Source organism: Eupeodes corollae, chromosome 3 (assembly GCF_945859685.1).
Source record: "Eupeodes corollae chromosome 3, idEupCoro1.1, whole genome shotgun sequence".
NCBI lineage: Eukaryota > Metazoa > Arthropoda > Insecta > Diptera > Syrphidae > Eupeodes > Eupeodes corollae.
Genome location: NC_079149.1, coordinates 37102652 through 37116317, shown reverse-complemented (window position 1 = coordinate 37116317; position 13666 = coordinate 37102652). Strand labels below are relative to the sequence as shown.

The window sequence follows — 13666 nt, the reverse complement described above, 5'->3', positions numbered from 1 at the left end:
GGAGGCATGTCAGATACTTAAACAAAGCCCAAACCAAAACCGAAATGCGGCTATCTTTACAGACAGTCAGGCAGCTGTCAAAACCATTAACTCGGCCACATCCTTATCTAAATTGGTCCAGCAATGTCGCGATGAGCTTGCGAGCCTGAATATTAACCTTGGTGTAACCCTCTTCTGAGTTCCGGGCCATAGTGGTATCGTAGGAAATGAACGGGCTGACGAGCCAGCCAGGCAAGAATCGGCACTTCATAGCTCACTTGCGGAAATGGTTAACATTCCTCTTGGTGCTATGAAGGGTAAAATCTTTTCTCTCTACCAAGCTGAATCAAACCGAAGGTGAAGCAATTTGCCCAACTGCATTATATCTAGGAAGATATGGCCCACCTATAACAAAACCCGTACAAACGATCTTCTATGCAGACAAAGGCAAGACAAAGCCAGAATTTTTGCGGTTTGTACCGGACATTGGCCTATAGGAGTTCATGCAGAGAAGCTGGGTATCTCCTAGACAACACCTTTTGCCGTAGCTGTAGTGACCAAAGAGAAAGTGAAACGATAATCCATTTCCTCTGCAAATGTCCTGCTTTGGCAAACACTAGAATGAAATACTTTGGAAAAGCATCTTTCAAAAACTTGATAAGCTATCTGAGACAAAGATTAGAGACCTTATCTTTTTTCTCAATGCGACAAAATGGCTCTAACATAATCGCTATAAAGCTTCTCTATCAATCTATCCCTTTCAATCAAAGGTCAAATGAGTTTTTGGTATCAAAACGGTGCACTACAGCCCTAACTGGATCTCAGGCTAGGTTGCCTTAAGATCGCCATTTCTACCTACCTAATTACGTGCCACCTCTACATCCTTACGATTTATTAGCTTCTAAGTCAAAAGTTTTTCCTTCAGGTTCTTCTCATTCAAATGATTGTACCTACTCAAAAAGTATTTAACTGCCTTTGAAGCTTTAACACAAATATACCTATAAACAATAAACATTCCTTATAATAACCTGTTCAAATCATACATTACACACTTAACGGAACCAAAAACACTTACAAGCTAACAATTTTCTCTTATTAGCAAAACAATGTAATGAAACAGCAGAATCCCAGTTCTAGCCCCTATTTTATATACGAACTACGATAAACCATTAATTTTGGAGACCGCCAACAGCGTTTGGTCCTAAGGATAAAAATCAATAAATATTACCACCCGTTAATTCATGGTCATGTTCCAAAAGCGTCTTCATCTATAATAATTTCTAGGAAAATAAAAAAAACACGGAACCATAACATGATATCGAAAAATTCATATTTCTTGATATTTCCCCAACTCGACAGGATGCCACACCTAAGTGCCACACCACTAGCTCCTTTTTACTCCATGTCCTTCATGCACGACAATACAGACAATTCATATAAAAACTATAAGCATTTGAGCTAGCGGGAGAATATAAGGACCACTCCTTAATTAATTTCCATATAAATATAGAAAAGAAGACTTCGCCATTCCATTCTTATAATATAGGTTGGTTAGATACGTTACAAAACACAACCTATAAAGACACATATACCGCATCACCACAACACAAACTGCTCAACTGGCTGTCTTACACGGTTTTAGCTTTTAGTATTTTTCAGTCTCTCAACGAACGTGACACATCCATAAGGATATTCCCCTTGAGAGGACTCTTAATAGAAGAACTAGAACTAGAACTGAAACTAGAAGACTGGACGAATAAATATATTGCATTGGAATTCCTTTCACAAGAATGGGCAACAAAATTGTTACATTCACCGAACAGCAATTGGACGATTACCAGGTGATTTCCACTTGAGAGCATAAGAATGCAGTTGCAGTGTATAGTGTATATACACCTATGTCCTGTATCCTGTGTCCTGATGGTGTCCTCGCCTCATGGCAGCAGAGAAGAGACATTTATACACTACTTACTTCTATATAATGTTAGAGAACAATCTCTACACACTTGAAATTTTTGCTGAAAGTCATGGCTGTCTTCAACATTTATCCTTGCAACTTTTATCCTTTTTCTTGCTTTCCTATAAACATACATGTATGCGGATGTTGCGGTATATACTTTTGGGATAAACCGAACAACTTGTGTCCCGGTGACCATGTACCAACCAATTTGGGGTAACAAAAACTTTCAACTTTCAACGGCGCATTTGGGAACGGGAACAAAAACACATCACCATTACCAACAACAACAACAACAACAACAACAACAAAAACAAAAACGTTCGTTATTTTATCTTGCGGACTTGCTTATACCTACAACAAGGATTGTACGTTTTTTACACGAAAGGAGATTTTACGGTAAATTAGCTTAATACAGTGATGTATATTTGTGAGTGCTTAGTCTTTAGAGTGATGCAGTGGTCTTGAGGTTTTTTTTCTATTTATTTTTACTTTTCTCAAAAATAATCCGTTCTTTTTTGGTGTGTTGTATAGTTTTGTGTGTTGACTTCTTGAAGAGTGCATTTTCGTTATTAGGTACACGTTGAAGTATATCTTCAGAAAAAGGATTACTTAAATCTCTACACTAGAGGTAGGTACTATATTGTTGTTGATGGAGTGTCTTTGTAACCTATTTTTGTATGGTGTGCTTCTTAGTGAAAGTCCTTGAGTAAATGTGAGCATTTTAACATTGATTTTGTTTCTAATAAGATTGTAAAGTCTTGAATTCGTAGCCCGTTCATATAGTTACATAAGTGCAGAGTCATGTTCTTGTGTTTAAACGAAACTAAGGTTAAAGTAATTAAGTTAATTTAATGCGTTGTTTAAATTTTTTGTTCGGATTTCGGGTTTTACCATTTTGTTTGTACATTAATACCTAAGTAAATAGATAAACTAGATGGCGTAACAGGTCGCCGAGAATCAGGGATATGGTACTTACATTAATACAACTCTCAACCATTCCTGTGTGCAAGTGACTTCAGAAATAGAGGGACTAAAGTGCTTTTTATAAATTTGATGACACGAAATCTTTGACGTTAGGGAAAAAGGACTCAAGTTAGAAACTTGTCACAAAGGTTTAAATGAACTTAATCAAACTGCATGTATGATTTTTCTGCATTTTTTTTTTTTTTTTCTAAAGACTTAATCAATGCGCTAGTTAACAATTTTGCTCAACGTAAGCAGTTACAGAACTAAATTCAGTTCAACCAAAGCAAAACCTAAAATGCAACTTTTTTACTTAAGACCTTTTTACCTAACGTCAAAAACATACTTATTAATGATTTTGCAACTCTTCGAAGAGTAGACCCATGCATTTTCTATTTTAATAACATTTTTTTTAATTTTTTCCGAATTAAAACAGTAAGTTCGAAATCTCCCAACTTTCGTGGTTCAGCAATTTGCAAGAATCAAGCAATTCTTTGACGATATTAAGAATATGGGGATTTTTTTAAGAAATGTGATTTTTTTTTTAAACCAAATGTGTTAAAGATATCATAATCAGATCCAAATTTGGAGGATTTAAAACTCCATATTAATACGAGAAAAAAAACTTTCGAATTGATGACTTGAGAGATTGGAGTAAAAGTTGATGTAAAAAAAAATTATTTCTGTAAAGTTATTAGCCAAATTAAAAAAAAGCGAAATTGAAGTATAATTTGTTAATCATTATAATTACATACGATTATAAAAATACTGTTTCGCATATGAACCTTTTTAATACCTTCGAAATTGCGTTTTAAATTTGGAAATATATCACATTTCTAGTTGAAACATTTGCAGTAAGGTACAATTTAAGATATTGAAACCATATATAGAAATTTGTGCAGTAAATCTTCAAATATGAGTAAGGTAAAATTTAATCACACAAAAGCTAATTTCGAAGGCATAGCGAGTTATATGTCCGATATACAGTGGCACTAAAATTTTAATTCTTTCAATTAAACGTAATTCTATGATTATTTTATTGATAATATGAAATCGACAGTTGATATAAAAAAATCTTCTTGTGGCATTCCTAGTAATATGCATTACCTTGATTCAACACATTCAGAACTTTCATCTATTTGTAATTCATTTGCTCATTAAAATTACACCAGATCTGACGAAGCTACTTCAAGTAATAGGTAATTTTTATTCAAAGATTTTAAGGTGAATATTGGGCAAATAGAGCTAAATATGTCTGAAATAGAAAGTGGCCTTTTGAGTTTGAACAAAGACATAAATCCAGGTCCGATTATAATTAAAAAATGTGCTTTTTGTCATATCAGTGTGGAAAAATCATTTTAAACTCCAATTCATAAATCTGGATCGAAGCATCATATTAACAATTATCGTCCAATTTCTAAATTATCATGTGTTCGAGAAATTGATATACAACAAGTTAGCTTTCCTCATGAAAGAACAGATTTGAACACGGTTTCGTATCTGGAAGATCAACAACCAACAATCTGCCACTTTTCTCCAATTATTTTTTAAATAAATTTGAAAAAGGTCTCCAAATTGATGTACAGATTTTGCAAAAGCTTTTGATACAGTAAATCACTCAATTTTGTTGAGAAAATTAATTTCTTTTGGTATTCATTCAAATCTTTTGAAGTGGTTGGACTCTTATCTTAAGAATCGTATTCAATTTGTTAGAATAGAAAATATGGTTTCAAGTCCAATTTGTATAACCTCAGGTGTTCCCCAAGGTAGCCGTCTTGGGCCACTTCTTTTCCTTATTTTAATGAATGACTTACCTTTCTGTTAAGGAAGTGGTTCCCCTTAACATCCAATTTTAGTTCTCCCAAAGCTGTACAGTTGGTTTCAAACTAATTTTTTGTAAGTACAATTACTTTATAGCTTATAATTATGAGCTCACGGATCAATAAAATTTACTGCTGGGATCCATAAAACTAAAGAAGCAATAAACTTGTTTGTACCTAAAGTCGTTGTATTTAATAATTCAAAGCCACGTTGGTGGAATAAATGTTTATCAAACTTAAGTAACCAAAAGAATAAATCGTATAAATTATATCGAATTTCCTTCAATGATAATGCATTCCGGAGTAACTATCTACGTCTTCAAAAATAATTTGATTTTGTACATACATTTTTGTACAAGGATTATCTGTGTCGTATTGAATCTCGCTTGAAACAAAATAGCAAACATATTTGGTCGTACATAAATAACAAAAAATGCTCTAACAGTATTAAGGGACTACATCCACTAGCATAAATATTATATGCAACCTCTTTGCAAATTTTTTGTAATCGGTTTACTAACCTCTATGTGCTCCCTAAAATTATTCATCAGTTATAAGCTTATAAGTAATAATTCCATCAATATAGGAAGCTTAAACCTAAGCTGTAAAGATTTTGAGTCAGCTCTAAGGGATCTCAATGATTATAGTCAACTGAGACCTACCAATTGTATTGAAAAACTGTTGGTTTTTCAGGGCCATTAACTCTACTGCTCAATATTTCTCTCGAAAAGGGCCTTTTTCTTGACGATTGGAAAATTTCCTATAATATTCCCATCCATAAATCTGGCTCTAAAGAGGATGTTTCTAATTACCGTTCTATGAGTAAATTGTATACGATTACCAAAATTTTCGAAAAAATAGTTTATGAAAAACTAACCTTTATTCTTAAAGAAACGATTGCGTCATCTCAGCATGGATTTATAGCTGGCAGATCCACTACAACAAACCTAGCTATTTTTTGTAACCAAATCACTAGAAATCTCGAAAATGATTTTCAAACTGATGTAGTCTTTACGGAGTTTTTCGATAGGGTCAACCATTTTATATTATTAAAAAAGGTGGAATCTTGCGGATTCCATTCAAAAAGTTTAAAATGGTTTGCGTCCTATCTCATTCGTAGAACACAGTTAGTCCGCGTTAATAATTTATTTTCTGAAGTAACTCATGTAACATCTGGTGTTCCTAAAGGAAGTCACTTAGAACCCCTTCTATTCCTGATATTAATCAATGACATACCAACGGTTATCAACAATTATCTCTGCCTAATGTTTGCGGATGATGTCAACATTTTCCGCTGCATCAAATCGTTGGACGATTGTCTGTTACTTCAAAGTGACCTTGAACGCTTATAGGTATGGTCCTCGCTAACCAGCTTTTCTTACATGTTTCTTAATTTCAATGTTTATCTTTCTCTCGTAGTCTTAGTCCAATTTGTTTTGAATACGAAATAAATAAAACACAAGTTACTAAGCTTAGAGAAAAGAAAGATCTAGGTGTAATATTTGATTACAAACTAAACTTTAACTCCCACATTGATTTTGAGGTTGCCAAAGCAAATACTATGGTAGGGTTTTTGGTTCGCAACTCAAAAGAGTGTAAAGATCCATTTACCCTTCAGTCATTATTTTATGCTTATATGAGATCTTCCCTTCAATACTGCTTAGTACTTTACAATTCTTTTTATAAAACTCACTGTTTAAGGATTGAAAGGATTCAGAAAAAATGGTCGTGCATTGTAGTTCACCGACTAAGTTGGAACATGGAAATGCCTCCTTATGAAACTATATGTAAACTAGTTGGTCTAACACCACTTGATATTCGCCGTTGGTAGTTTTTAGTTGTGTTCATATGTGATATTATTACATCTCATATAAACGGCCCTTTATGTTTGTCCTTAGTCGATATACATATATGGTCTGTATAGGCAAATGCGATCTTGTATTCTATTTCATGAACCCTATCATAGAGTAAACTATGGTTTCAATGAGCCTCTAACTCAATGCATTAGAGAATCTAATATCATTTGTAATCTTTTCCTACCAAAGTCAAGAATCTTTTAAAAATTATTTATTATATTTAGTACTCAACTTAATATGCAAACACTTAAGTTTTTTTCTCAACTCATGATATTTCTTAACCCGGGCTAAGTCTACAGTCCGTAGTGAACCAGGCCCTAGTGACTTAAAACTTTCAACCATTCCTGTGTGCGAGTAATTGCAGGGATGGAGGAGACCTACAGTTAATATGTCGAATCAGAACGATTAATTTGAGAAAGCACTTTTTCATGACAACAATTACTCTTGGAGAATTTGAAAATTCCTCACAAGAGGCAGTACCCGTGAATAAAACTTTAGGTCGCACAGGCAGGGATCGAAGCCAAGACCTCACCATCATGCCACGGGTACTGTATGACCAATATATGTACATTAATACAATTTCCTTAGTCTACAGAAAATGCTGAAAATGTTCTTTCTTTAAAATATGTCGTTCTCAAAAATTAGGACTGCTTTACAGCAGTCTTTTATCCGGAGATGTGATAGGAAATTACTTCTTCTTAAACGACTGTCACCGTCAATTCAGAGCGTTATGATCATATGATAACCGACTTTTTTTGGCTGCTATTGAAGAATACGATTTGATTGGATTTTTTAAGGATCTAAATATCGAAACTGTTGCGGAACTTTAATGCGTGTTTACAATAATTATATAAAGTACACCATCCTAGTCCTCCGTTTAATATTTAGTAAAATCTACTTGGGGAAATTTAGCTCTCATCAAAATAGAGTCGGCGGATTTCCTGCAGCATTGGGCAAATGGCAATGAAATGGTTTATATCTTCATTTTCTCTTCTATTGCAACAGATTTGGGGTAAATCTGCTCGATGAGGCACAAAGTTTAAGTTAAGAACTTCAACACTTGCTCTTAATATATAGATTATAATTTCAGCCGAGTATTCATTATGAAAATAGTTCATTCCTGAAGAAATTTGGTGATTGAGATTCTTATATGTGCTCCTAGACAATGTTGAATTCGCTCTTAATAGATGTTGGTTATAAGTCTTTTCGTCTATTTTCGCAGTAACCTCCGCAAAAATACCCTGCCATCCATCAACATTTGACTCCAATAATGATAGATGAGCTGCATAACAATGATCTAGTTCATTCCAGTCTTTGAATGGAGAAGCGTTAGTTTGCAAAAGTCTTGTGATGATATACTTGTGAAGACTTGTTCCATTTCTTCTCATGACCTTTATCAAATAATCATAGTTGGCTTTTGGATTTCTTATGTATACAGATGCATTTTACCAGATTCCACATAGATAGCATAGTTAGGCATTGAGTTAGGTAGTCTGAATATTCGTTTTAAGTAATATCTCTGCACCGATTCAAACGTCTCGAGATTTACATTATATACCCGAAAACCGTGGCACCATGCACATACAAGTGTTGACCGTTGTATGAAAAACACGGTATTTTGACGCAAGATCGATATCTTGGTTGGCAAAGAACTTAGTAAACATCATACTCAAGGCTAGTTTTACATCATAACTTTTTTGTTTGGCATGTTTTTAAAAATTGAGATTGTGTGTAATCCAAACGCCCAGGTACGTCAATTCTTGCACAACGTCGATGTTTACATTATTAAGAGACTATTTTTCGTCGGGTTGTCTTCTCCTTTGACGTGCTTCAGAAATCATCACCTTTGGCTTTCTGGCATTGAATACTAACCCCCATTTCTCGCAAAGTGCATTCAGCCTGTTTATTTGTAATTGCAGAATGTAAGGGTTTCCGGCGAGCAGTACTAAATCATCAGCATATAACAGAACTTTCATTTCTTTATCAGCAAACGATATCCCTCCTGGGAGTATATCACAAATGTCGTCAACAAACAAAGCAAAAAGTAATGGCCTTAAAATACAGCCCTGTGGAACACCTGCAGTTGTTTCAAACCATTCTGAGAAGTCCGTTCCATCCTATACAGATGCACTAGATGAAACAGAAGAAAGTTAGAGTAGGTAGGTAGGTAGAACTGGCGATCTCAAAGCTACCTAGCGCGATTATGTTAGAGCCATTTTGTCGCACTGAGAAAAAAGATTAGATCTCTAATCTTTTCTCAGATAGCTCATCAAGTTCGTGAAAGAATGCTTTTCCAAAGTATTTCATTCTAGTGTTTGCCAAAGCAGGACATTTTCAGGGGAAATGGATTATCGTTTCACTTTCTCTTTGGTCACTACAGCTACGGCAAAAGGGGTTGTAAGAGATACCCAACTTCTCTGCGTGAACTCCTATAGGCCAATGTCCGGTGCAAACCGCAACAATCCTGGCTATGTCTTACCTTGTGCTGCATAGAAGATCGTTTGTACGGGTTTAATATAGGTGGGCCATATCTTCCTAGATATAATGCAGTTGGGTAAATTGCTCCACCTTCCTTGCCTGGCCAGCTCGTCAGCCCGTTCATTTCCCACGATACCACTATGGCCCGGAACCCAGATCAGGGTGACACCGAGGTTAATATTCAGGCTCGCAAGCTCATCGCGACATTGCTGGATCAATTAAGATAAGGATGTGGCCGAGTTAATGGCTTTGACAGCTGCCTGACTGTCTGTAAAGATAGCCGCATTTCGGTTTTGGTTTGGGCTTTGTTTAAGTATCTTACATGCCTCCCTTATTGCCAGCAGTTCAGCCTGAAAAACGCTAGCAAAGTCAGGAAGCCTTAAAGATTTGGCTACATTTAGGGACTCAGAAAAGATCCTAGAACCAACTCCGCACTCCATCTTTGAGCCGTCAGAAAAGATGGTTGTGTCGAAACCTATCGACACGATGTCATCCTCCCAATATTTTCTCGATGGGAAAATAAACTTAAAACCCTTACTAAGGTTCAAAGTAGGAGTGCAGTAGTCAGTGTCTACCGAGATAATATCTGAGGGAATTAATTTCGCGGTGTTGCTGTGACCGAAAGGTTTTGACAACCAGCTATTTGATTCCTTCAGCCTAATAGCGCTGCAGGAAACTATGTATTTAATAAAAAGGTCGATTGGTAGAAGATCCAAAATAACATTTAAGGCGTCCGTTGGGCAAGTACGCATGGCCCCTGTGGTGCCGACGCAAGCTGTTCTCTGAACCTTCTTTAGCTTATTAATATTATAGGCTTTGCTAAGAGCAGGCCACCACACAATCGAACCATATGTTAAGATTGGGCGTACTACGGCTGTCTACGTCCATAAAATCATCTTCGACTGAAGTCCCCACTTTTTGCCGAAAGTCTTGCTGCAGGCGTAGAAGGCTATACGGGCCTTCTTAACCCGTACTTCAATATTTAGTTTCCATTTCAGTTTAGGGTCGAGTATAACTCCCAAATATTTTGCACTGGAAGACAATGATAGGATTTGACCGTTGAGTCGAGGTAGCGTGAAGGGCGGTACTTTCTTCAAAGATGACTCCGTGATTTCACTAAACACATAGGTGTACTTTCCTGACACCAATAGCACCAAATCATCCGCATAGACTACCGCCTTCACTCCACATCTCTCTAATTTAACGAGAATTGTTTCCATTACCAGAAGCCATAGAAGAGGCGAAAAGACACCACCGATTGCGATTGTATTGCCTAGAGTGGCTCGAATCTTCCTACCACTGAGCATGGAAATAATCCATTCTCGAATGAAGTCTTCTACACCGAACTTAACTAGCGATTCTTCTATGGATTCTGTAAGGACGTTGTTAAAAGCACCTTCTATGTCTAGGAAGGTGGCAAGAGTAAATTCTTTATAATGGATTGTTTGTTCTACAGCACGCACAACCTCATGGAGGGCAGTCTCCGTAGATTTGCCCTTAAGATAAGCATACTGAGAGCTTTCGAGAGGTAGTCCAACTAGGATTTCTCTAATATGGTAATCAAGAATGCGCTCTAAGGTTTTAAGCACAAAAGATGTTAAACTTATTGGTCTGAAATCCTTCGCGGATTCGTGACCTCGCCTACCCACTTTCGGGATAAAAGTAATAAAAGAAAGTTAGAGTACATGTTAAAAATTTGTCGGGTGATTCCTATCGTTGAAAGCTTGAACAGCAAAACCTGTCTGTTTACTTTGTCAAATGCTGCCCTGAAATCTACGAAGCAAGCTTATAGTTTTTTCTTTCTATCAATGGATTTTCTAGCAATGCTTGTCAAAGCAAAAATTTGATCCATAGTTGAGAAGTCCGACCGAAAACCAGCTTGGAACATACATTGGTAAGCCTTTCGTATAGAATCGAAGTAAGAATCTTCCTCAAAGTGCTTAAAATAGAAATTTCTCAAAACTTTATAATAAAAAAAAAATAGTGAAAAAATATATTTTATTTGTGCTTTATTTACGTTTACTTTTGAAACCTCAAAATGGAAGACCCTGTACTTACATGCATCTTAGACGTTCAATTTATTCTAGAAGTAGATATTTAAATAACTATAAAATGTTGTTGATTTTAAATGATCAAAATTCGAAATATATTTTTGTTTGCTTTAAGCTGAAATGTCCATAAAATATCAATGTTGCAAACGAAGTTGGAAATTAAACTCATATAAAATCAAAGCTAAATAGTTCATTAAAAGAAAATTACATTATCCCCATAACCACCCAAATACAACTTCCAAAAGAGTCTGGAGGTCCATATCATCTTCTAAAATCTAAATGACCAACTTTATATGTTTCCCTTGATACCTATACAAGCTATACAACTAGGATACTGTTTGTATTCAAAATTTCAATGTTTTCTTTGCCATCCTTTGTGTTTTTTGTTAAACTCTTTTTTTATTTACAATGCAATTTTAATCAAATAGTAAAAACGTTTTGTATTTCTTTTTTTGTTTTGTTGTTGTTATATATGAGTTTTTTTTTGTCATCCTACAGGGTACACAAACGTTTTCGAGAGATTCGACCGGATTTGGTGCCACGCCAAATGACCGAAGGACAAGCATCTAGTGTCAGGGTTCCACGTGAGTGCATCGAGAAATTGCCCGAACTAAAAGAAAATCCGTTCCGTACCAGGATATGCGAAGCATTTTCCCGTGATGGCCTGGGCAATTTGTCGTTTGAGGATTTCCTTGATTTTCTCTCCGTATTCAGCGAACAGGCGCCAAGGGACATCAAGGTTTTCTATGCTTTTAAAATTTATGGTAAGCTTTCAAAAACAGAATTCGCATATAGCGCATACACAAATGTAATTGAAAACCAATTGCATCTCTGTAGGTATGTGAAGCTCGAATCTCGAGCACCTATACCTTTTGTCACTGTATTTCTATTTATATGTTTATATCTCTCAATAGATAAATAATTGCGTAAATATTTACAATTTGTCCTTTAAGATGGAAAAATAATATCCTTCTTGTGTTTTTCCATTTTCTTCTTTCTCCTTTTGCTTGTCTTGGTGGTTTTTTTCTTCGGTCTATCTTTGTTAAATACAAAATGGGATTTTGTACTTTTTATCGAGGACAACAATGAACAGACTTCGACCAGGATGGTTTCATTGGACGTGCCGACCTAAAATCTGTTCTGACAACAATGACAAAAAATGACCTTAGCCCCGAAGAACAGCAACAGATTGCGGATAAAGTTATCGAGGAGGCGGATGTCGATGGTGATGGTCAATTGTCCTTTCTGGAGTTCGAGCATGTTATCCTGAGGGCACCAGATTTTCTATCGACATTTCATATAAGGATTTAAGTGCATCAGCATCAGCATCAGCTTCAGCTGTCCTATGCTGTGCTGTGCTGGGGCTCTGTTCTACTCTACTCTACTCTATACTGTGGTGGCATGCTGACAAGATTCTTCGACGAATCTTGCTTCTAGGTATAAATGGTACCTACAATCCTACATACTTTGATGGTATTTTCTTCTATAGTTTGGTGAATTGTTGGGCATGTATGAAGGATTATAGGTGTAGGAGCATCTCGAAGGATTTTCCAGAAGCTACATGATGTGTGCACAAATTTCGTGTGGGTCGTATTGTTGTGAAATAATATTAAATCTACACAATCTGTGTGTAGACAAGACACCTACGTCCAATATATACATGACGGAACATACTCCAAACATAGTTACTTAGGTTTATATGAAATATTTCCTCGAAGGGCTTGTAGCATGTTATGACAAAAAAAATTATGTATCTTCTATATTTTAAAATAAAGATATGTTTCTTTTTTGCTTTCGTATATATAAAAGTTACTAAGAACATGTATTGGTTTTCTTTGTGGCTCTAAAAGTCCTTTTAACTAAGAAAAAACATGAGGAAGTTATGAGTTAGGTGAACATGTGAACGTAAGGCCGGTAGCAATTTTTAAAGTCAATATTTTTCAAAAATAAATAAGAATGTGACAACCTAAATACCTATTTTCAGCTTGTTTTCGGTAGCCAAGAAATGATACGGACTTAAAAGATATATGTTCGTTAGAAGATATGTGGGTGTAAAAATTAAAAAAAGAAGGTGAGTTCCGTATTTTTGAGGATAGAAAAATAAAAGTGAAGATTAATTTATTTTGTGAGCTAAAATGTGTAGGCCCAAATTACTACCCCAAAATTCGACATGTTGTGGTCGGCAGTAGGCCAAGTTCTTGTGAGAGGCACGTTTCGTTATCGTATGGTTTTTGGCTGATTGTTCACTGATGCACTCAAATATGACCCACGTGGGGTAATTAGTTGACTTAGAAGGACTTCCTTGTACCCCACAATGAGCACAGTCATTTTGATAACAAATTTTTATCATTTGCAATTGTTGTTTGACGTTGTAACTGTTGTAACTTGCCAAATGGATTTGTTTTTACTAATTGACACAAAAGAAATTACATGGTCTCCGCATACTGTCAAAATCAAACTTGGAAAACCCTTTGCCATCAAAACAAAACAAAGTTTCCCCAGTTAAAAAAAAAGTGCCTGTTGGGATCTTGATAGTTCACGGCATAAAAAACTTTCACT

The 13666-nt window shown here is 35.7% G+C and overlaps 1 protein-coding gene across 2 annotated transcripts; it reads left to right on the top strand.

Moving 5' to 3' along the window:
• Nucleotides 1-1603: 1603 nt before the first annotated feature.
• On the top strand, nucleotides 1604-12911 carry LOC129950902 (calcium and integrin-binding family member 2). 2 transcript variants are annotated; one of them, XR_008782111.1, is made up of 5 exons: nucleotides 1604-1820; nucleotides 2301-2335; nucleotides 11606-11871; nucleotides 12201-12544; nucleotides 12597-12908. XR_008782111.1 is itself a non-coding variant. In XM_056062842.1 (4 exons), the coding sequence occupies exons 1-4, from the start codon at nucleotides 1770-1772 to the stop codon at nucleotides 12416-12418; spliced, it is 570 nt and encodes a 189-aa protein (XP_055918817.1). In that variant the 5' UTR covers nucleotides 1604-1769; the 3' UTR covers nucleotides 12419-12911. The 2 variants fall into 2 exon arrangements, 1 of the variants encoding a protein (XP_055918817.1); XM_056062842.1 differs by having other exon boundaries at nucleotides 12201-12911.
• The last annotated feature ends 755 nt before the right edge of the window (nucleotides 12912-13666 follow it).